Source organism: Diachasmimorpha longicaudata, chromosome 10 (genome assembly GCF_034640455.1).
Source record: "Diachasmimorpha longicaudata isolate KC_UGA_2023 chromosome 10, iyDiaLong2, whole genome shotgun sequence".
In the NCBI taxonomy this organism is placed as follows: domain Eukaryota; kingdom Metazoa; phylum Arthropoda; class Insecta; order Hymenoptera; family Braconidae; genus Diachasmimorpha; species Diachasmimorpha longicaudata.
In genome coordinates this window covers 1,720,851-1,746,872 of record NC_087234.1, presented here as the reverse complement: position 1 = coordinate 1,746,872, position 26,022 = coordinate 1,720,851, and the positions used below count along the sequence as shown (strand labels likewise).

The window sequence follows — 26,022 nt, the reverse complement described above, 5'->3', positions numbered from 1 at the left end:
GATCCGCTTCAACAATTGGGAGATTTTCTCCCACGACCAACGTACTGGAAGTACTGGAAGTACTGGAAGTACGTTGCTGGAAGCACGTACGTGCTGGAAGCACGACCAACGTACTGGAAGTACTGGAAGTACTGGAAGTACGTTGGTCGTGGCATTTTTTTTTCGGCCAAATATCAGGCGTTGTTGGCATAAACGTTGTATTCAGAGTGGTGGCTTTGTAAATAAGGCAGTGTATTTATACAAGCTTGGCTTTTTTTTATATCTCTATCAATAATGAACTTAATGGAAACTATAAAAAAAAAAGTCGTGATGATAATTTTTCATTTCTTTCTGTTTCGAGTCTTTCAATAATTCTGAGGGCTGAATGATGCGAAATAAGGGTGAAATGCTCAGGTTCTTTTTTGTGCAAAATTTCATGCTCTGCAATTACGTTTTATACCACCTTTTACCTCGTCTCTGGCGTCATTTCGGAAAAATCGTTTTTCGATGGTGTTTTTTAAGTTTTTCCACCCCAACCCGGGGGTGAAAATCATTACGCATTCACCATTTCGATCAGAAGTTGGTAAGAAATTTTAAAAAAATGCAGCTTGGCTGCTAAGAACCCCTATTTTACGATTCATTTACTGGAAAAAGTTTTCCAATGCCCATCTGACATAACTAAAAATGGTTCACCGGAGTTTCCCTTCAAGGCTATTGTGTCATTGACACGAGCAACTAAGAACAACAACAACATATCAATAACAGAGTTTCTCCCAGCGAATATCTCAAATATTGAGGCGGGTGCACTTGTTGCGACAGCTGCGTCAGTCCTTTCATCGAAACATAAAAATGTTAACCATCTGTTCATATTGTGAAAGGTGTTCAAGGATTAGAGAGTAATTAATAATTGGATAATTAAATTCTGATATCAGATTTTCTGATAATGGTCAGCTTGGTTCGTACTTTTCATTCTCCAGTGAGTGTAAGTAACAATCAGCATGCCTCTGTATGTATGGAGCACATAGTTAACTGTAGTTCACAATGATCGACATAAACATAACCTCAAAATGAATATTGTTAGTCATCAGATTTCTTATAATCTATTTCGATGGATTTCATAATCGTGACAGTTGAAAAGTGATAAACTGCGCTGTTAATGAGTCAAATATCTCCAGTGCAAAGGGAATGATTAATGATTGGTGATTTTTGTGGTCAAGGGTGCTGTGTTTTTCGACAGTCCGATGAACATGGAGGAAGAGGAACAACCCGTCCTCTCTTCTGAGGAGGAAGAAACCTTTCAGACGTTAGATACAGCTTTAATTGCAGTCGTTCCATTGATATTTGGGGTAATTATGAGATTTATTATTTTGTCTGTATATATTGAGGGTTATTTGAGAAATCTTTCGCCTGAAAGCTCAAGTTAATGAGATAGTTTAATTATTTGACAAGAGTTAGAAGCATCAGGTTTTTGGTAATATTTAACTTTGGCCATTTTTTTGAACAAATTATTTTTATGATTTTCTAGTGCTCAATCGTAGAATTTGGATAAATTTACGCACATTTTGCTATAATATTTTTATTTAATCCTGTGCTGGCGATTCTCAGCCATCAATATTAGCTAAATCTGTTTCCTTTTCCCTATAAAATATTTCATAGAATAGAGCAAATATCTAATCGAGTTTTACTGAGAAAACTCCCGTTCAGTTTTTTAAAGTTTGCAAAATTTTCTTGTTAAATCTAATTTTTACATGCAGTAGTGGGGAGAATAGTATTTTATAAATAAGAAGGAGTTAAATCCTTTGGGATTTCGTATTGTCCACATTTTAAATAATGAATTGTCTGAATATTTTGGATTTACAATCAGTCAAAATACTGAATACTTTGTTATTTAATACTTGACACATCTCTAGACATCAAGTAAAAACGTATCCAATGTTAAGTGTTTAAGTTTTAAATACTAAAGAATGAAATATTTAGCATTTAGTTATACACTAAATACTAAATTTTTGAGTACTCAATGTTTAAGCACGTATTTAAGTATATTCTTACTAATTATTTTTTCCACATTGGAATTTAACGGATCGTCTCTGTTTTGAATATTAATATTATTTTTCGAAGCATCAGGGAAAAAGAACATTGCGGAATTTTGTTTATATGCGAACACAATTGATCATGTTGAGGCGTATCCGGCAATTCGCAAATTATTCATTAAAGTTGATATGCCATTATTATCAGCATCCCTCAGTTATTTCCAAATTATTTAATTTACAATGCTATACCAAAATGTATGACTTTACAAAACTAAAAGAGCAGATTAAAAATTTATAATGGTAATTTAATTTTACTCAATCTCGCGAATTATCTTGAAACGATCATCACGTCTAAATCAACTCAATTTAGAATTGATGGTTGTCTATTACTCTATTAATAATAGTCCTTTAGTAGCTCATTGATTCATGTTTACCAAGAAATTATAATAAAAATCCATAAGTGCATTTAGTCAGTTAATTCCAACACAGAATAACTTTCCTTCTCTTGGAAAATACAAAATATCAGGTATTTACGTATAAAGCTGTTCATTATTTAGAACCAATTCAAGTAGTATATACCAGCGAGGCTTACTAATTACGAAGCTTTCATGTATTCAGTACACGAATATTTCATATTTGACGTTCTTCACATAAATACGGATTCCAAAATTGGGTATTTTCATTGATTGTAGATCCTAAATACTGTAATTCAGTACTTAAACTAGTATTTAAATACAACTATACGCCACTATGCCCAACTATGCCCAACATTGTTTCGGGATCGTCACGTAAATTATTCATATTAAGAATGTAATAACGAACGTTACGAAAAAAATCCTTAATGAAATTTAATTAGAATCAGTCCGAAAATATATGAACCGTAGCAACTTTTCATCCTCTCATTTTAATCCATAAATGTAACATTTTTGAATGATTGAATATATAGTGTGGTATCCACATAACCCTTAAAGATATATAATGGTCAACCCAGTTCTTTATTATATTTTTTAAATAATTTCCAGGCTGTTTTGGAAATCACTGGAATTATTTTTGTATCTCTATGGCCGGAGGAGCGTAACAAATGCGACACATATTTCATATTCCTCTACCTCCATTGCGCCTATTGGCTCATGATTATGGTGACAGACTACCTCATCCGCCAGAAGCATCACAACCTGAGAATTTGTGGATACCTTGATTTCTATCAGTCAACGTATCAGCACATTCGAACACCATTGTTCATAGCTTCCCTCTGGAATACAGCATATCTACTGCTCGCTGTTATTCTTCATCATACCCACAAGGTCGACTACGAGACGTACTGCCGATCATCAGAGTGGTTCACTCCTGTCAATTATATTTTACTGCTGACTACTTTGGAGCTGATGATTATTATTCCTGTTTATGTGAATTATATCAGTGAGTATTTTTTTGTTTTAATTATATTCTTAGAAAGCATATTTCCTTGAAGATTGATCTCATGGTGTTTACGCATAATTTTTGAAATAATTTCCAGCTGTGCTAAGAAATTCTGACAAACTTAACTATATAGTTGTGAGATAATAAATAATGAAATGCAAACGTATGACAAACTAGTAGTGAATATGAAGCAAATCAATTTTTTCAGTAACTGTGGAGGGACTATTAAACATAATTTTAGTTAAATACTACTTGGGTAGTAAATATTGCTGTATTTAGAATGGATAAGTGATAAAAAGACTAAATATCCGAATACTTAATCACTTGAAGGACACCAAATACTAAATATTTCTGCACTTAGTACTTGAAAACTTCGTAATTAGTGAGTATCGGTCGTATTGACTGCTTGAATCAGTTCTAAATAATGAATAAATAATCTAAATAGCTGGTATTTCGTATTTTATTAATTATTCAGTGTCTACTCAATATAAATATTCCAGTAAATATTTCAGTATTTAATTATTTGATATTTACTCAACATTTTTTGCTCGTCACTGCGTCACAAAGTATCGCATACATCAGAAATTCCTCCCCCTCCAATCGTATGATGTAATGTTCGAATGCTCCCTTAGGAGAATGTTATCAGACATATAGATAATTCTCGACTCCTTCAATTTCTATTCGGATTTGACAATGGATCGTCCAACAATTAATTTCTTCATTTCCAGAACGCGTTCGTCGATTCAATCGCACAAAACCACCTCCTGACGTAACTAGGGAGGAATGGTTGACGTCATTCACTCAAGATTCCTACGCAGGTAATACTGAAGTTGGCTATCAACAGAGAGGATCCAATCTCACTGAACTCCTAGAAAAGCAAGCAGATCTGATAAGGTACCTGAGAGATCACAATGTTAAATTGAGCCATCGTATGATGCTCCTGGCATCGTTGCCACGTGCCGAAACTTAGACGAAAACCAGTGAAAATTATCGAGTGAAAATACTTTAAAATGTTTTACAATTACTAACCAGAAGTTCAATGTGTGCTATCTACAAATATGGATAATATATCAACGAATTTTCAATATATCTGAACTGTTTTGAATGGAATGTAATAATTGTTTTGTATTTTCATGGATTAACTGTATTCTAGCAAAATGACTTTTGTTTCTGTATGAAAGTATCACAGAAAAACGAAATTATGATATTATCCTTGTTTGTTATAAAATGATGGACAAATACAAATGTCAAAAATCAACATTTTAGTGTATCAGAAATTCCGATTCGATTAACATGATCATATGATCATATCATGATGGTGATTATTATATAATGGATCATGTATCCGCTTTTCGCAGTCAGAGACGATGTTTTTATTATAGGAATTACGTTTCACTGTTTCAGTTAAGTTAGAAAAGCCCTTTAATTGCGTCGGGAAATTCTATTCTAATTTCTACGAAGACCTTCGTTGTTTCCCTATAAGGCGTAGTCTTCTCACAATCATTTACTTTCTCGGGGGCTTCGTTTTAGTTACGAACGAATGTAAATCTTCAAATAAATCTATCATTGCTTAAGGCCCGGTTGGACGCATTAAACGATCTGGAATAGATAGTTTTTGTTTTTATATATTATCTGAAACTTTGCGGCAGTCCTGCATCAAGCAATAATGCAGACAACAAATGAAAATATCTGAAAAAAAAGTCAAAAAAATAGAACCTGGCCGTTTTAATTTTAGGATAAAGGCAATAAATGCAAAGGCGGTAATGCCTGATTTAGTGTAGGAGGATGAGAAAGGGGAGGGCTATAAAAGTAAAAGATTTCCTAAGGGGTTCATGGAGCATTATTTCAAAATATTGTTCCCGGAAATTTTTCTTTCAATTTTTAAAAATTTTTTAATTACCCTAGTCCTACCGTAAAATGCCTAGAACTCTGGGAATTAGAAAAAATTAATTGAGGTGGTGATCAACTGTCACTTTAGAACCCACCAGATAGCAACATGAATTTGGCCACCTCTGTCCTTCTCTCGCAATAAATGACAGTTAATCACCTCAAGAAAAGCTTTTGAATTCCCTTGGTTTTACGCATTATAGAGTAAGACTATTCATATTAAAGAATTACTAAAAATAATTAATCATTGTACAGAGAACGATATTTTAACATAATCCTCCGTGAATCCATCAAGAAATCATTTACTTTTAGAGCCCTTCCCTCTCCTCTCCCAATTCAGGCATTATTTATTTTTTTCTTACTTTTTTTCAGCATATTTTCTTTTTTTTGTGCATTTCTGCTTGACGCAGGTCTAGAGCAAGGCTGCAGATAAAATAGAAAAACAAACACGATCTGTTCCAGATAGTTCAGTCTATTTAACCAGACCTTACATTCGAATTAAATTAAGTTCCAATAAGCAATTACAAGTTACCCCGAATTTAATTGAAAAATTGGAAATCGATTCATACAAGGAGAACAACAGCTCTGGTTTCGAGAAGATAAGTCCTTTATACCAGGCAGCATTAAATTTTAATAATAGATTTAAAATGACGAAAAGGCGCTCTAATAGGCAATCCTTGATAATAGCCTCTTATTCATTCAAAGAGAAATGTTTGAAGATACTTCTCTTACATTTAGTATCTTGAGGTAAGTCAACTAAATACACTGATGTGAATTGAAAGTATTCGTTTGATAAATACCAAGGATAATGTTCTAACTCCGTTTTTCTATGATACTTTTATTCCATAACACGATTGATTTTTAGTGCTGTAGCTTTAATTATTCGTAAATGAGTTCCGTTGTCAATGAAAACCGGAACAAATACTAAACCCCCTGCTCTTTTAATAATAATGAACTTCGCTTAGAATTATTCTCGAAGCATCTTTGAGTATGTAACTGCGTAATAAGTCATCGATTATTTTAAAATACATTAAGATTACCCTCTAAATTAATTAGTATACCAATGAGTGAGAGAGAGCATCTATAGGCATAAAAGTAAAATATGGTATCTGTGATATAAATTGGATATCTTCAAGATCAATCATTTGCGTGTAAATAATATAATTTTACCAACTCAATAAAATATATATTCATTATATATTTCCAATGGTACATTTACTAAAGACTAGTACATTATTCTATTATGTTTATTATAATTCACGTCTTACAATGAGTGCATTATCTCTAATTGGTGTAAATTTATAACAAGTTAAATATAATTCTTTGAGAATTATATTCAACCTAAAAGCATTCATCTTTATACAAAGTTTTTTATCATCTTCGCCATTACAAAATCGATAGTTATTTCTAATACGATCACCGAATAACATTAACTGTATCCGTTATTAATAAATCTATTATTATCATGGTATTGTAATCTGACCGTGGAAATAAACCGAAACCACAAATAAAATAGTCTCCGTTCGACGATCCAATCACACCTCTCAACAGTCTTTCACATTTTGTTATAATTTTTCTAGAAAAATTCATTGCCATCCGACTATTTGTGATCATACATTTATTTTACTTCAACTGTACAATCAAAGCCCTATTACTAGTCTATGAACATTAACGTAAAATCAGCGATTTTCTGTTTATTCGTTCAGTTATTCCATTTGAGGGGCTTTAAACTCATTTTTCAGTGAGCTCAGGGTACATGAGATGTGTCTGGGTTGTTACTCTAAGAAAATCTTCACACTTCTATGATTACATTGTCAATGAGCTTTCAATTCTCTCATTTCTGCTCACATTTTCTCCTTTTACGTTATTATTACAAGGGAATAGTGTTAGGCCTACACAGTGTTGTATTTAAATGTTTTATTATTGTTTTATTGTCACATGTCAGGAGAAAATTGTCAGACTTTGATGATATATTTTTATCATATCTCTGCGATTCTGATTTTTCCTGATAGTATCCATATTGGAAAGCCGTATTTAGACAATAACATGATTCTGAACTTTTTTATGAACTGTCCCACCTGAATATATGACGATTCTTTGTCAAATTGGACCACTCAAATGTTTCGATGCTCCAGAAAATTCGGAAGTAATTTCTGGCGTGGAAAAAAATAGAGATTTTTTAAAGAATTTGCTGGTGGTTTAATTTAGAGGTTGATGACAGACACCTGTCTTTGTATTAAGGAGATAATGTAATTGATTAGAAAATCAATCGAATAATGTATAAGTCGTGTTTTTAATACACTATTGTTATAGTTTTTCCTAGTTCATTGTTACGAATATGTTTATTTTACCTAGAATGTAGTGCAGTTCACATGCATTCGGTTGCATCTGACCATCTCTAAATGTTCATCTCTCATGTTTTATTTCTCTTTTTTTATTGCTCGTTATTATTTTGACATGTTAACGGGAGAAATCAGAGATTATTCTAGGGAGTGAATCTAGGGCTTCCGGTATTTATGTTAAGTCTTTTAGTCTGCTGACCAAAACTGATTTATTTTTCGCATCGCGAGTGCGTTGAAATTTGGTTCGATTGGATTTTTCTAAATTTTAATGCTCAGTTTATATCTTGCGATGAGTTCTTTCCATCATGATATACTCGAGAATCATGAAATATGTGAATAGGTTGTTGCTAAGTAATTCCTGACGTGGGAAAAAATAGAAATTTTTTGGTACTTCAATTTCTAATAGAAACCTTCTTGTTAATTTGGAAAAAAGGAAGAAATAGTGATTGAAGAAGAGTAAATCCATATCAATATTTCACGAATCACATGTTAAGTTTTAGATATACCATGAGGGAAGAACAAATTGAAATGCACCTCAAATTATTATATTTTGAAAAATCTTTGCATAGCTGTACTTGGGTATATTAAATCTACACTGAGAGAAAAATATTTTAGATTTTACGAAATATATTTTGTTGGAGCATCTTCTTTCGTATCAAAATAGAATTCTATTGTTCAAACGTTTTAATTCTTCATTTTCATAGGGGGTCCCCAATATACCGTAGACAATGAAATATCGCGTTGAAAATGAGTGATTATTCCATTAAACATATCTTATTGCATGTGATTCCATTGATATCGCCTACAATAAATTTTCAGAGCAGCAAAAAGCGATGCATTCAACTAACTATTGAAATTCGATGAAACATTCAGAGGATTTGATCCAACATACGATCGAAGCATGAGGTTCATGTTTGGAGTTCTTAGAATCAACGATTGAAGCATACAATTTAATCACGCAGTCCTCTGAACTCGCTCACCTACGTCGTTATATAAATAAATTATTCTGTTGACACTATTAGACAAGAGCGAGTGGTTGAGTCAAAAAATAATCGCTCCATTTTATTAAATTTTTCTCCCAGTCTATGTGTGAGCCAAATTTGATCTCAATCGAATGAAGCATGAGGGACTTGAGCCAATTGGAAAATTTATCCTTTTTTTAGAGGAAGAAGAAATGCACTATGTATTTTCCTCTCGAATTGCTTTCACTTTGATGTCAATTTGTCAAGTTTTACCAGCAAAAGTGTAAGCGAACGAGTCATTTCGAGAAAAAATTATCATTATTTTCTTCACTTCCAATCGCACACTCAATTTTTTTGATGACTTTTGAAGACATACCATCTTAAATGGCTGGCTTGACACAGAATTTTCCATGACTGAACAAGATCATCAGAACGGCAAAGATATGATATTTTTGACTAAAATCATCTCACGTGGAATTTAATAATACGAACAACCAATGAACATCAGTCCTTTGAAATCATTTAAAATCATTGAAAATTATGTTTTCTTAATACTTCAGGACCAAACTTGTGGTCCCATTAATCTGAATTCCATTGATTGTTGTTTTTTTTTTTGGTTTTAATAACTCTATAATCACGCGTGAGTTGGATGCACGACATTTCCACTGGTTGCTGACAACTGCTCCTCGGCCTCCATTATCTTCAATTTCCTTACGACCTGTGCGTGCTCCTCCAGGAGTCTAGCAAACTCATCACGTCGTGTTTCAGCTTCAACTTGAATCTGTTTGATTCTCTCACGTGGACCACCAGGACTGTCCAATGGTGTTTGTGAGTTTGAATTCTGAGAACTACATTCGGTGGACAGAGCTTCACATTCTGGCTGTTCGCTGAGTATTGATGACGAATCAACGTCGTCCACGACTAGGCTGAAATCAGAGGGTGGGAATTAATTACTGGGGTTCATTAGGCTGAAATGGAGCAGGTGGAAATTACCCTAATGATGTAGAGAATATATTCACAGAATGTAAATATGGCAATTAATTTTGTATTAGTAGAAAAAAATTACTTTTCTGAATTTGGAGCAGAAAAATAGTACTTTTCTCGGTTATTGAGAGGTAAGAACATGATGCTCTGCTCTCTCATCATGAAAAATAACTCCTCATGTAAAGAAGGCTGTCTTCATGGTCCCTGATGGCTATTTCCTGCCTTAAACCAACGCTCTCAATGTTCGTTGTAATTTGAAAATATGTCTTGAAATAAAAAATGCTGTTCTGGCTATGACTACGTCCACCGTTTGATGGCTTTAGAAAATTCGCTGACGATTCTGTTCGTCATTGCATTGGAAAATCTCGCATAGAGGGACTTTGTATGCAGGATTTTCCTCCAATGTGTTGGATAAGATCGTACATGTCCACATCTGGGAAGTTATCACCGATTGAATCACGGGAATACCAGTGTCTATTTCATCCAGTATTTCCCTGAATCGTCGAATTGAAGGTTCAAGTTATCTCAGAGTCAGTTTTTTGTTCGAATTTTATCTCGAAAATTTAACTAAATTTCTTGTTACTCACGGATATTGTAAAATGCTGTGCAAAATTTTTTTTTAATAAATTATGAGAATACTTCCAAATGGGTCTGTTGCATTCGGATTTTTGCTTCCGAATAGAGGCCCTGTATGTGACTGATTCTTCGATTCTCTAATTTCAATTGCAAGTTGTCTAGAATGTTATGAAACGCGAAAAAATGATGTTTCTAGGTGATGTCAATGTGTATGTGCTAGAAAATTCGAAATTTTGACGATTAATTTTGGGAAATTGTTAAAAATATGGGAGAATTTATAGGTAAAAATCAGAATTTTCAACTTTACTTTTATACAATTTTTTAAAAATTTCATTTTTCCTCAATAGCTCAAAAACTACTGCAGGGATTTGAATGTTTTTTTTTTTTCAAAATACTCGTCTGAGTGAGCCCCACACAAAGCTATAAAAATATGTACGCTCGTCGATACGACAATTGCAAGATATTACTATTTTTCCGTTTTTTAAATATCTTCAGTTTATATACTTTTTAATTTGATGAAAAATTAGGATACAAGTCAAAACTTGATATGATCATAGTTTCTATAATATGAAAGCATTAGATGTCGGATGTGCGCAATCCCTTGGGGGGTTGTTACACAATTTACTGTTTAGTTGAAGTTCATGTTACTAATTGGTTAAATATATTTTTCTAAACCCCTGGGTGACTCTCAGTACCACAACTAACTCACATCACGAATATCTACTTTTCCATTTTTGAAATCAAATTTGTGCGAATCGAATTGAGTTCGTCGAATAGCGTCGGTCACCTGCGTGTTTCTTTAATTTTCTAAAAGAGTCAACCAAGTTGACCATGCGCACATATGGTGCTCAAATTTTGTATTTTTACGTGTCAAATCATTCTACATAATTTCGAGGCAAAATTAGAAAACCCCTAAATCAATCAATTCCAAAGCTTCCATTCGAAAGCAAAAGGCTGCTCCTTAGAATCAATGTATCGAAGCTCAAAACCGATTCAGCTTTGTACCCTCGACTATTCCAAACATTTTGAGACCTCAGGCACCCAAATCCCATGAAAATTGTATTTCCAGGACATTTTTGAATGAAAAAAAAAAACTGAAAAATTGTAATGCTGACCCTTGTCCCACCCTCTCTACCTCTAGTGCTATTTTTCTTAGTTTTTAGGATACCCCCACGAATACCAAAAGTTCCCCAATGTCCATCTGACGTGAGAAAAAACTTTTCAATTTCACCGGGGAATCCCCCTAAAAAAAGAATTTCAACTCGTCAAGTTCATAACCGTTACGCAACTATTTTCATTTAACTTCAGAACCCTCAACTAACCTCAAAGAATTTTCGTTTTTCATCTCGTCTTCTGCAAAGTCATTCACCAGTTCTCGGTTAATCGCTATTACCTCTCGGTATTATCATTTCCCCTGTAATTCGAGATGTGAAAAACATCGGAATTCAGTTTAATGGCCCTCCGTCGACGAATCTTTACGTAAACGCCAAATCAACTGTTGCTCATCCGGAAGTAAATGCGGAAAGAGAAAGAAAACCAAATCGTATGCAAACTCATCGATGAAATATTGTAATTCGATGATCGGGGAATTTCTTCCGATAATTCGACAATCGCTTAACCCTTGGACAATCAGGAATAAATTAAGCTGAACTCCGTACTCGTGGGTTTTAGTGAACTTTTAAAATGCTGAGTTTGAATGGGGATAAAGCAGAGGATGAATCTGTCAACGTCTACGGCACGATTTTAATAGCCGACAATTGTCGTTTGCGTCAATCTCCTACGTCACGCTATACGAAACACGTCCAATACCGTGTAATCTCGTCAGTATCTTTTGTCTGAATTAAACAAGATATCTCAGTGATTGATTATGCACTTGATTAGGTGATCGGTGATCTCAAGTGCTCATGATACTTATCATCAGAGTAAAAATTTCAATCCGATTAGTTTGTTGAATTAAATGATTATTTTGGAGAACACAAATTGTCAGGGTCTGTGTAAAGTCATTATTGAGGGCATGAGAATTTGCTTTTCGAAAAATAAACATTTCACTGTAGAAAATAATGGAATTGAAAATTTAATCTGATGGTAAGTCATATGTCCAGTTGAAAGAAATAAAGATAATAAATAAAGACATAAATCAATAAAGTTGGATCGACTGCATTGAGTATTCATTAATATATTCAATTTGTAATAGTTACGTATTAAATACTGAATACGTTTTTAATTGATATTTAGACATATCTCGAGTATTAAATAATAAAATATTCAGTATTTTTTGACCGATGGTCACCATAAAATATTCAAATTCTTAATCATTTTGCACGTATGAGATAAAAAATAGTACCGATGGTAGCAGCTGTGGGGTTAGACTAGTAATAACTTTTTTGAGTAAAGACATAATTATTATATTATATACGGATAGTCGGGACACCAGCTTTAATCTCAATGACAAGAAAAACCGCGTATTTACTATATGGCTTTATTTGTCTACAGAGGGTTAGATGGAGTGGCGTTATTAATTATATGAAACTAGGGATTGCTCAAAAAGCAGTCCTACGGAAGGGATCTATCTTGATCCATCAAAACGTTGCTATGTATTTTTTTTTTTGGCTAACACAAATATTCCAAAAACTTGAGTCTCCATAGGTCAAAGGTTTCCAAATTGAATGGAAATATTTTAGAACGATTGTTTTTATACTAGTTTTCAAGCTTTGTAAATATGGTAAATGCTCATGGTTCTTGTGAATAAAAAACCTGGTTGAAAAAAAAATGCAAGACTAAGATCCTACGGATCCGGATACACTTCCTGGTGATATCAGTCAACAAATTTTGAGCGTTCTAAAATCTCAGTTTCACTGCTGAGTAGCAGTCTCGTCAAAACGACGACTGTACCTGGACAGTTTTTTCCCTCAGGGTCAGGTTGTCCTTCCGAAAGGGTATGCGAACAAAGAATATTATTTTGATTTCCCGCCTCAAACACATTGACCAATTAGGAGAAAGTCTTACACATGAAGTTAGTCGATGACTTCTGTGGTTAATTTAATTTAATTTATGTGCTTGTGCTTTCATAGACTGATGAAGGGCGATCACACCGTAAAAGAACGAATGTGGAAGTCGTTGGTATAAATATGATGAGAGAGGTAACTTGATTCACAATGGATGCTCTTAGGAACACGAACGTTTTCGCCTTTTCGACTAATGAGAAACTTCATTCATTTAATCGGCCAATGGGAAAGACCTTACGCCATTTCGACTCGGACGAACTTCATTTATGTGCTTCTGCTTTTATAAATAGGAATAGCGAGAGGGAAAGGACAATAACATGATGTACAGTGTGCAACCCTTTTTCCAATTCACATTTTATAAATTTATCATTATGCAAATTAATTATCATCTCTGGTCTCCGACGGATTAACATCCATAACATTTACAATTGGATTGTGATAACTAAAATACGATGTAAAATTTCTCTCTCGCGTTCCTTCTCTCTCTGTTGCTCTTCTCCTTCCAAGTGGCGTTAAGGGTTCCACATTATTCTTCCTCCATTAACGCGTTAAACGTCCAACGCAACCTTTAATCGAAGTCGTCTGAGAAGTTTCACTTCAATAATTTACAATTTCAAAATATTCAGATAATTCATTGCTCAGAATGTGGAAAATATCACGGTCGAAAATGTTTAAATACTTCGTATTCATAAAATACTGTTCTGCCCAACACAGATTCAAATAAACGTTATGTAGCTCTCATTAATGATTTTTCTGAATAGACCACAACTGTAGAGGAGACTTGAAATTCTTGGATAATGTTTGGCCTACGATCTCTTCGCTTTTGTAATTAACTGTCTTCACCGTTTACATCATGAACATCATAAAGCCGTCGCAAGTAGAATTTTGTGGTATTCGTCGGCAGTGAAAACATGATAGTAAAGGACTATATAAAACATAACGTGTATTTTACATATGTAGAACTATGTGAGAGGAGTGAAGAACATTTCGTGAGGGCGTAACATGTTTTCATCAGACCACATGAGGGATTCACCGAGGAGGGGGAGAGAAACACGAGCTATTTCCAGAATCTTTCGTGGTAGTCCATTTCCGATATGACCTTCGGTATTCCTCATGTTTTTGCTTCGATTATAGATCACGTCGGCCTTCGATCGTGAAAATCAATTGATGAGATGAGGAAAATCGATGTTTCATTGACATGAACATTGACTATTTTTTATTTATTGATTTATGGGGTATTTTTGTCGTCAATTGTCGAGTGCGAATTTTTGTATTGGCTTTATCGGTTGTGTCGTGTTGATGGAAATATTCATAGTATCGATTACAACGATATTGGTGCATGTTTTACAATGCAATAGAAAATTCACGCACAGAGAAAAATATGCAATAGATCTTGCGGAACGTCGCGAAGATATTTCGTGACAGTTTTGGAAAATTTTGCTTAATTACATTTTACTCTGGAACAATGCGCGTAGGACATTTTAAGAAATTTTTCCAGAGCAGTTCAGTAACTTCTATCTGAATCGATTGTGGAAAGTTATGATATTGTAAAATAAAAGCTTTATAAATTATAAATTATTGTAACGTAAAGGATTTTATAAGTTGATTTAATGTGTTGAAATCTGGTAATAGAATTTATTTACACTGTCCGTACTGGAAGATTAGTCCAGCTTGCTTATGTGAGAATATTCACATGAAAGCTCACAGTTATTATTAGAATTGATTAGACTTTGATTTTACATATATTCGTTCAGATACTCAAATGTCTTTTCCGCACTCTGAGTCGAAAAATAGTACTTTTTGGGATAGTTCAGAGGTAAGAAAACGATGTTCTGTTCTCCGATCATGAAAAATAAATCCTCATGTAACGAAAAACTGCCTTCATGGCCGGTGATAGCTATTTTCTGACTCAGATCAACATTTCAATGTTCGTCGTTGTTTGAACATATGTCTTGAACTAAAAAATGGGGTTCGGATTTCATCCAATCTTGATCAATATGACCAAATGTGAATTTGATCAGACCCAACTGATCAGAATTTGACGAGGTTAGATAACCGGAACTTGATCAGAAGTTAATCCCGTCAAACAGATCCGGATTTGATCGAATGAACGCTTGGACTATACTGCACGGTGAGTGTTGCGTCGCAACATGTTCATAGTAATGTTCATGCCATCTTTTAACCATTTTTTCATTATTGACACCTTTAGCTAGGCACAGATGAGATGGGCACGTTCGGGGGGAATTCGACAAAGAGCCTTTCTTCTGAAACGGAATTTATTGAGTAGAGAAATTCCCCATTTTTTTCTCTTTTCCCCGGGTAAGTCGTTGTGGCCCGAGCAAGCGGTCAACACGTGTGCACCACTCGCCCTTCACGCGTACCTAGGCGTTTCCCCCTTTTTTTGTACATAGACATTTATCCTCGGTACTCTGCCTAGCAGATGACAATTGTAAGCACAATGCTCGATTTCCGCTCAAGTTGAACTGATCAGAATTTGATCTGAATAATCGCAAGCAGACGAACTTCAGTATAAGATCAGGCCCATCTCATCCGAACTTGATCAAGGTGATTACAGCTGAACGGACCTCAGGTTCAGATCAAGCTCACCATATCAGAACCTGATGAGAGTAATTCCGATCAGATGGAGTAAATCAAAAACTGATCAGTTCTTCATCAAGTCTCGCCTGATCAGTTGAACCTGGCCACCACCAGATCAAGTTCTGATCAAACCTCAGGCTCGCTTTACATAATTTCCACTCGGGTGCCTTCTAGTTGAACTTGCTGCCCTAAGGGCCTTGCGGCCAACAGGGAAATCCTGGACAGTAGGGACAGGGGTAAGAAAATATACATCTGCTCCGACAACACTCATACGCCGCGGTCACTACTCAGGTATGAACTCTGCTCTCGACTAGTGAACAACTGCCTCCAGCTGATAGAGAGGATTGCTCACCACAATCAGGTAGAAGTGGTGTGGATCCCGGGTCACACTGGTATTCTCGGCAACGAAAAAGCCTCGGAGCTGGCTAAGAACGGAAATGTTGGGGTCACATCGAAAGAAGACCGAATCAGTGTGCGTATAGACCATATCAAAGACTTAATCCGGAAATACGGGAAAGAGGGGTCTGGCGAAATGGGGCTATAGAAAAGGCGCCAGGCACATAAGGACCGGGTTTCGTGATGGAACAAAGAACGGGAGAGGAAGATCCTCATCATCTGAGCACAAGATGCAGTGGTCTGGATGAAATCCGGTGAAAATTTCGGGTGTGATTCCAAAGTTTCGGGATTCGCAAGCGAGAATAACGATTTGATAAAAATTATTGACTGATTACGCGCATTACTATTATTGATTAGGCTCTGTAAGTAATATGCAGCGAGTTCCGTAGTTTTTACAGAGCGTTCTGTACTTTTTAGTGGACCCTTCACAAGTTTTTATGGGACCTTTGTTTTCACTCAGAAATTACGGGACTTTCGCGTAGTTTTTATTGAATTATTTCTCTTCATGTGGGTTACGTCTGCTTTAGTGCATCGCTATGCATATATCAGTTACATAGAAATTGCATACGAGCAGGACTGCACCGCTAATGAGTTATTGTATTTATGATTTAATCAATTAGAAGTTTTTCGAGGACCGATGACGGCGGTGGAATTTGTTAAATCGCTCGGCCAGACGAAGGGACCCGTCAGGGGTGGGTTTTACTCTTTCGGCTTAAGGCATCGGAATTTTTAATCTTTTGGAAATCGTTCATCAGGAGAGTCTGTACGTGGCGTACAGCTCCTAAGGTACATGCGACAAAGTTTGGAGAGGAAGTTAGTCCATGATACTGCAGAAATACTGTGTAAAATCCGAGAGGTTATACATGGAATAAATAAATAAATAAATAAGTAGAAGTTGTTTCAATTGTCCCAATTAAAAATTATTTGGATTTATGAGCAACTTTTAATGGTGCAAAAAGTAATTACCTTAGAGTTAACTCATCGTTTTGCCAATTATATTTGTTGTAGATAATCAAATATTTAATTTACAGATTTTTTTTTTCTCAGTGTATTTTCGTTAGTTAGAGAAGTTAAAGAATATTTTTCGTGAATAAACACAATTTGCCAATGAATTACACACCTGAATACTCCGTGAATTTCTTGTCCTGAAGCCATCGTGACAGCAATGTCCGGTAATGATCCTGCAAAATACAAAACTTGTGAGTGGGTGAAATATGGATTTATGTTCCTTTTTTGTCATGATTTATTGAGTTGGGAGTACGTCAGTCGGTAACACGTGTTTCTGATCTTCGAAAATAATAACCCAGTCATGTCAACTGATGCTGACAGGCGTAATATCGCGGCCGTTTTTTTATTTCTAGTAGGACTTTACGTTATTGAATTAAGGGGAGAAAATTAGACAAAAAAAAAACACAAACTGGTGATCGGAATGAGTTGGATAGATTTTAAGTGTCGAAAGGAGACAGCAAAATGTTATAGCCTCCACGGAGATAAATATTCATTAAAAATTATAATTCCACATGCGGAACTCGCAGTTTACTCATCGATTATGGAATCAATTCGGAAATTTGACGCGACCTTATCATCATTTTTCAGTGACGATTCAGATAAAAATTGCAGAACGGTGTGCAAAAATTTAAAGATTGAGATTTGAGATTGAAAATTTGCTTGAAAAGTCAATTTCCACTAATTGCAATCATCAAATTCGTCAGTTAATTTGTACGAGTAAAAATCTGAGAAATTAATTTAAATTAATATGCATTCTTGAAATTGTTTAAGCTTTCAGAATATTTTTTCATTTATGAATTATTTACAGAAAATACTGGTATTTTACAAAAGTTACACGTTTTCAATTATTTCCTTAGCCTTTCACTTTTTATTAGATTCTCAACATAGTGTCTACCCCTTGAAATTAACATTGAAATTAAGATTTACAAAATTAAGAAAATAAAATAATCATAAATAGTCCGATGTTTCAAATACACAACTTCCATTCTATCATTATTAATTTTTTTTAATTCTCTCAACATATGACTCCACACTTCATCTCTGCAATAGCTAGCTATATTCTACAGTCTCCAAAAGGAGATATGTAATATTTTGATGAAATGGATTTGTACAAAACATTAAACAACAAGCAGATTAGAAGAAAAATTAATTCAAAATCATATCTAAATTCATTGATTTCGTTTAGTTATGCAATAAAATTATATTCCCGTCAAAATAATTCTCAGTCAAATTAAGGGAAAGATTCTCATGTATCATAGCCACTTATTTTAGAGAATTTGTCTCGCTTAACTGTGCCATCCACATTTAAATCTAATGTTCACCGGATGACTATCAAGCACGAGAACAATTCTGACAAACTTGAAAGAAATAATTGTAAAAAATATCACGGGGATCGATCTAAACAACATCGAGACGAATATTTTGAGGAACTAAAATTGGTTCAATACCTTCAAAGGTATTGCACACAATCTATTTCCAAGAAAATTAGAACGAATATCCAAAATGACTGGTGCGATTGCGAAAATGTCCTCTCAAAATTCAACTTCATATCTCGATTTTAACGAACAGTAGAGACCGCACAACAATTTTTTCGGACCAACAAAAAATTGTAAATAACTCGTAAACTTTGTGAGATTTAGTATTAAACAATTCGTGTTTTTTTCTACCCCATCATCATCTCTCTTTCCCTCAAATCGACAAGTAACTAGTAACTCATCAAACACCTGCAAGTAATGTCATTTGCCGAAAATTGATGGCCCATCAATAACCAGCGTCCCTCGTAACTCTTTTTCCCGCCGAAATTAAATCGTTAGTGATTTAATAAATGATCAATGTCAACAGTGTCAACCCATCAAGCCCTATTTCCGAACAAATATCGAAGTAGTTCGCCTGCACACGTGTGGATCCTATAAATTCGTTACGATAGCACAATAACGTCCATTTAGACGAATCGGAAAATGTCACTGGTATAGGTTGGAGGCAGAGAGCCAATGGAATTTGATGCCCGCCATTTCCAAGAATATCGATTCCTCAACTTTAGTAACATCATGTATACTTATTGTTCTCGTTACTCCACTTAACCTCAACACATATTCGAAATACGGAATTCACCTCAATTCCTACTTTCGGCATTGACAGTGACATTGACGTCAATTCCACATAATTCTGTACGAGAAAATCATTGATGACCTCATTTCACGACATCTGAACAACATCAGTGGGATTTAATGATGTAATCTTATGAAGAAACTCAGTTGTCTAAACCGGATTTAAGGTTAATATTATATCTCACTGTTGTAGGCCAGGGTTCGAATCCCACTCCTGATACCAATGTTATATCCGAAGAAAGACACAGAACACAATTCATAAAAGGGTTGGGGGCGATTTATTAATAATAATTATCAGAGAAAGCTAACAAACAGACCTCTACTCCTAAAGATATCTCTTCATAATACTAGAGCATCGTACGTCTTCGAAACGATCGTTTTTTGGTTCTGTTCCTTGTCATCCTTGAGACAGGATATAGTTTCAAAGGTTCAAAAGAAAACACGGAACATGAATTAAGTTCTATTACGGTTGGAAATGATCAGATTGAGGGTCACAAGAGCTAGAAAAAAATCCAAATCAGCATTATAAGAATTAGACCACGACTCGCAATCAACCACAACTCACAGATCTCTTTGGCCTAGTAACATAAGTTATGGTAAGACCAGTTTTACTGGCCATTTCTGGTCCCTGAAAACTTAAAAAAAAAAAGTGTACAACAAAAGCCAAAGACTCAACACACTAAAAAAAAAACATTCGTTACTTCAATCTAAAATCAACCAACATTATGAGTTGCAAAGTGAGCAGAGCTCGTATGTATTCTCCGTATCATTTAGTCCATCTTACTGCGTTTTCTCATGTTTTAAAGTATCTTTGGCCTAGGGGTTAGCGCGCTAGCTTTATGACCGAAGGTTTCCGTGAGCGAGGGTTCGAGTCCCGACCGTGCAAATATTTTTCATCTTCGGAAAACGAACTCATAACCTGTGGAGTTAGTTGTAAGTTAGTTAGAGAGTTAGGGTACGGTATGACGGAGGTATATTAGGATGGATCGGTAAAAGACTGTAAGGTCATACCATCTGCCACCAGCCCCTAATCAAGGGTGAGAAGGGTCAAAATGACGGTCACGAGAGTTTTAATTATGATCTACATAAAAGTCAGGGTTATAGGGAGAATCATAATACCGATCACGAGGGTGACAGATTCAAGTCATAAGCATCCAAATGAGAATCAGAATAGGAGCTATAGCGAGGTCGCAGACAGCTACATGAGGGTCATCAGTGAGTCATATGGCACTAATCGACTCATATCGATATATCGATAGTCTCGTACTAGGAACATCTGAGTTAAACGATCTAGTAGTTCACTGTCTAACTTGAAAATCACGACTTTGATACTTGAATCTCAATATTGCAGAACACTTTCCTCCCCCGTCTTCAAACAAAAAAAAGGAAGAAATTTATCCTGTCGGAATCCAAATATCCCTAATAGAATAATCAATAATCCTCCATTCATTCACTTGTGACTATATTCCCCTAGTAATTTACCTGTGCACTCTGATGGCCTCTCTCTTGCCTCACTCTGCATCATTGTCAAACACTTTTTGCCAATTTTTTTCCCTTCGCTCAGTCTCTCATGCTCATCGTTTTTGTTCTTAAATTGCTCGATGCTCGACCTGTTAAAACGTGGAAAACAAAAGTAACATAATATAATCCACGGTATATCGTTAGCCTACGTTAGTCTCTCCCCGAAATTAAATGATTTATCAGCAATTAAAATTGCGAATGCCTAGTCGCTATGTTCATAATTTCGTCTGGAAATTAGTCCTATATAAAAAGCGACGCGGCTCACTAATCCCAAATGGCGGATTTCACGGAGATAATCGATCATGTGGTAGTCATAATCGATCATTTGACAATCGATAATCGATTTGTGAAAAACCAATGACAAAACAGACCTCAATGCCGCGGTCGCGGTGGCGTTGGTAGACTATAAAATCGTAGCAGAAGGTGATTCGGGCAAAACGGAGGGCCAGACAAAATGGACCGGTGAGGCAAAATGGACCAGTGGACCAAAATAGAAGGTATTAAAATGCTATCAATGACAATCAAACTAACATTTCATGGTCTGCATTTTTGTTTAGACTTAGTAATTCAGTGCAGAAAGAGGAATGGATAAAAGAAAAATTTGAATGGAAATTATTTACATAAAAAGTTTGTATAGATAAAATAATCTGTTAAGTGAAAGAAGATATTTAATCTTAATTTGACGTAAAAACATGAAAATAGCAGGAATAGAATGATCGTAGAAGAGGAATGGCAAAGTAGAATGATAAGTAAGTGCAATTATATGAACTCCCATAATCAATTATTTTGTGTCACGATGGCCACGATAGTCATACTGATTAGTTTGCTAGTGTCGTGATTTTTTGTGGTGCATCCTCTAGTACTGTTGGATTTTTTCATGAAATAAATGGAGAACGAAAATCAATCTTATTCTCTTCTGAGTGTTTATATTTAAATTGAAAAACATTTTCATGTGTTGGAATTCTGAGAAGTGTGAGGTATGATGTTTAGGTTTGATTTTATGTATGTAGACATAGTGGAATGAATAGGACTCTTTGAGAGTGTGCGACTAGAAGGTCCAGGGTGTTGTTTCCCTTTGTAGATCTAGTTAGTTCCTCTAAGGAATCGGTACAGAGCGGAAGTGTCTTCCGAGCACAATTATTTAAGTTAAATAATAAAGAAAAGAAATAGTTAAAATTACTTCTAGAATTATTAGTTCTAATAGTCCATTTCCAATAAGTAACACAATCAAAACGGGAGATAAAAAATTTATTAGAATAAGAAATGTGCATTCTCACGTCACTTATGAATTGACTCGCGATTCGGTGGGATTTTTATAATTATTTTTATCACTGCTGCTACGTTCAGCCCGTCACGAAAAGTGTCTTTTCGTTTACTTGTAAACTTGTAAATTGAAAACTTGTAAACGAATGACTTTTGGTTTACTAGTAAACGAAAAATGACACAGTTCGCCACTCGTTGAACGTAACATCACTAACAAATAGTATAGTTCGGATACACGTGCGAGGGGGTGGCAACGAGCGTGAAGTTGGCGGCCCGAGGCGCAGCCGAGGGCTGCCAATCACAGGAGTATCGCAATCTATTATTTTCATCCATCCCGTTCATTTTGCCCCACCAATTTCATTCTGACCCATCGCTCATTCACTGTTAATTGAGATAATCGCTCTATTTATTTGGAAATTAACAATCAATTAATGGAAACGCTCTCGACAAAACCAGTATTTTCTGCCAGTGGAATAACAGGTTAATCAGCGATAAATTGTATGCTCCGAGATGATCTTAGAAGGACGCCTGTATTTATTTGTTTATCGTACTATTTAGATGATTTTTGTGAAATTTTTGACGCAAAATGTTTTGATGTAAATAAATGGAAATCCTCGTTATGAGAATATATTTATAGTTTGTAGTTGTGTAGTTTGTAACCTTATTGGACATACTTCAGTATAATTTTATTTAAATACTTATTCAAGTACTGAAAATTGCAGTATTTAGTATTGATAATAGATGAAAACGTTAAATATTCGTGAACTTCATCGCTAGTATTTACTAGTTTAATTGGTTGTAAATAATGAATAACTTTATATGTAAATATTTTACTAGTTCACTATTCAGTATTTTCAATTTCAATTTTGAGTTAAAAATGAATGAGCCACTAATGGATTTTTATTAATAGACTCATGAATTTTTTAAATTTCAGATATTTCAATCATCAATTAAGCTATGATGATCGTTTCGGGACAATTCATGAGATTGAGAAAAATTAAATAACGTATATACATTTTTAGCCTTCGATTTTAATTTAGTAAATTCGCTACATTTTGTTGAAGTTTTGTGATTTCAATAATTTACTGATAATCGATGAGTGCTGATGACGATAATAATATTGTATTCAATTTAATGAATAATTTGCATTTGCATTTGGGGACGGGTTCAACCTGGTCAAATTGGTTCGCGTATAAATAGAAAATTCTGCAGTCAACTCATTTTTTCTGACATTTTCAAAAATAATATTATTGATAATTAATCTTAAAAGAGGAGACATTTCAGCAAATTCAACGGTGGGAAGAATAATTAGTCACAAAATACTTAAATACGTCTTTAAATATGAAGTAATAGAATTTCTAAATAATAGAATATCTAATATTTTGACTGATGAGAGATACAAAATAATCAAACACTCAATTACTTTGCACCTTCAAAACATAAGCCATTTAGATAAGTCGTTACTTGGAATGCGGAAAATGTCAAGTCCAAAAGTCTTTAAATACTTCGTATTTTTAAAATACTGTCCTTTTCAACTTTGGTTTATAGCCATTTTTGAATCGTAAAATTTCAAAAAATAATCTAATGATCCGGAAGAATAATAGAAATCAAAATTGGAAACAATATTTTATCGATTTGAAAATTTTTCTACTTTTTCAAATGAAAATACCGAATGATCTCGGTAACAAGTGGTTTCATAATTAACAAAATCGTATTTTCCGTATTACGATTTTTAAAAAACGACATCAACTGTTACCGTAATTCATGTGCTAGATGGGGAACAGTTTAACAAAAAATAAAAAATAAAGCGTTACTACCTATTTTCTCCTGAATCCAATCATTCCCGATATGAATCAATAATAAAGTGGGAAATTAACTCAACAATTCCACAACTTCCCCACCGCTTCTCTGCATTCAGTACTATGAAAAATAATTGAAGGGTAGAGAAAAGGGGAGAGAGTAACGTGAAGGACACTAAACTACTACTATAACACCATTCCATAAGACTAAAACTCACAAAAACTTGATGAAGATAAATACGTTAACCAAAAAGACAATAAAAAAATCCAGCACCTAAACAGTTATATCTCTCTCCTAGATCTGTGTACACGAATATAGTTCATGTACATCATTGCCAGGAATCTCTCGCGTTACATTAGCCACAAAACATGGCTTTAATTACCTCATTAATCACTCCAGAAATAGAGGAAAATTATTTTGATCGAGAACGAATAAGAAATAGCTGATAAATACCAATAATTGTCATCCACGATATCAATCTCTGATTTTCTAAATTTGGAGATAGAAATATTCAATAATCCAAAAGCTAATCTAAGTAAATCCAACTGTATGCGAGTAAAAAAATTGCAGATGCAGCTGATAAAAAATATACCAAATTTATTTGTAAATTTTTAAAAGACTAATTTACTAATTTAACTCGAATTAGGACATAAGTGGTAAACGTAAAATAGTTAGTGGAACGTCAATGACAGTGTGAACAACCTAAACAATCCAACCACTAGATATTTACTCCTGTAAAAAAATCCCCGGAAACGTATAAAAAAAGAAAGTGAATAGCAGACAACAAAAAAATAGCCAATCAATTAACAATTAACTAGTCAAGTAAATACTTTTCATATAAAACTCTTTAATTTTATTCATACAAATAAATTCGTATGCAGAGCGTTGATATAACACATTATTAACATTAAATGTGCAACAATTCAAGTAAAAAAATTATGAGTTGAAGCATTCACAAGTCCAACACTCATTCGTCTTACCCACCAGTAAAAAATATCCGATATCTTCCACGTCTGACCACAAATGACTCTTTTCACTTGAAATCACTGTATACCATACAAAGCAAATAATTATTAATATCAATGGTATTGTGGTACAAGTGCCGGCTCACGCTACCTAACTCTTGTGATTTACGGTTTGGCATATGGAAATTACCGACACTGAGTGTAAAAGCCGACCCTTGCCCGACCATGGACTCGCGCAGACTGATCGACGCGAGAAGCCGTTGCGTACGCTCAAGCTCAAGTGCAGTACGCCCCGAGTTCTCTCTCTCTCTCCCACTGGGTATTAAAAAAAAATGGTGGGAGGAAGAAAACAAAGAGACAGTGGTGGAGGTGCCTCACTTTAATGAATTCAATTTCACTTGTCAATCGACTGTTTCCTGGTTATTTTTTAGATCGGCGTGTCGTTTTTTTAAAAGCTTCGTGAATGTTTTTGGATTCGGTGAAAAATTCAATGGAGTGACTGATGAGGGGTTTAGAGTGAACGCTGAGGGGTGGCGAAAAAATTATTATTGTAATTATTGATATATTGTGGGTAGGATTGAGCGCGGGAAATGAGAATTTTTGTTATAAATGATCTTGATTAAAAATGTCAGGTAACTTAATTTTGCTAAGGTATGATATAATATAATACTTCTTCAAACAATTAAATTAAATATATGGGTTTAATTAAATTGAATTCCATTAAATTAATTTTTTATAAATAAAAGAAATGCATAATTTACAGCATAAAAAATAAATAAATCATAAAATATTTATGATTTATTTATTTTTTTCACAGAAAATGTAGGTTGATGGCCCCAAATCGCTAAAATATTAATTTAGCTTAATATTTCGAAAAATTGTAATATTAAATGCTTTTTGGCAATAATCATGTTTCATATAACATTATACTCGAATCGTTATTTCCGTAGCTTTTAACAGGCTTGTCTATAATTATTATTATGAAATGTAGTTTTTATAACATAACGATTGCATAATATTTGTAAATTTAATAGAAAAATTAATATCTACAAAAAACGTTTATTCAAAGCCGACACGAGCGCCTGTTAAACAAAAAACTTTTAATTATTTGTTTAAAAACAATTCCATACTCCTTTTTCTTTCAGCACATTCCATAAAATAGGTGCGCATGTATATATA

The 26,022-nt window shown here is 34.4% G+C and overlaps 2 protein-coding genes across 3 annotated transcripts; one reads left to right on the top strand and one right to left on the bottom strand.

The window, feature by feature from the left end:
- Positions 1-765: 765 nt before the first annotated feature.
- On the top strand, positions 766-6,517 carry LOC135167003 (transmembrane protein 192). The gene is made up of 4 exons (XM_064129809.1): positions 766-961; positions 1,197-1,325; positions 3,032-3,428; positions 4,157-6,517. Exons 1-4 carry the CDS (start codon positions 923-925, stop codon positions 4,396-4,398), a joined length of 807 nt encoding a protein of 268 aa, XP_063985879.1. The 5' UTR covers positions 766-922; the 3' UTR covers positions 4,399-6,517.
- LOC135167004 (uncharacterized) lies at positions 6,494-25,110 on the bottom strand. Of its 2 annotated transcripts, XM_064129810.1 has the most exons (4): positions 24,863-25,109; positions 20,777-20,904; positions 17,299-17,359; positions 6,494-9,545 (listed from the first exon to the last, which is right to left on the bottom strand). In XM_064129810.1, the coding sequence occupies exons 2-4, from the start codon at positions 20,817-20,819 to the stop codon at positions 9,254-9,256; spliced, it is 396 nt and encodes a 131-aa protein (XP_063985880.1). In that variant the 5' UTR covers positions 20,820-20,904; positions 24,863-25,109; the 3' UTR covers positions 6,494-9,253. The 2 variants fall into 2 exon arrangements, with proteins under 2 accessions (XP_063985880.1, XP_063985881.1); XM_064129811.1 differs by lacking the exon at positions 20,777-20,904 and having other exon boundaries at positions 24,863-25,110.
- Positions 25,111-26,022: the final 912 nt, after the last annotated feature.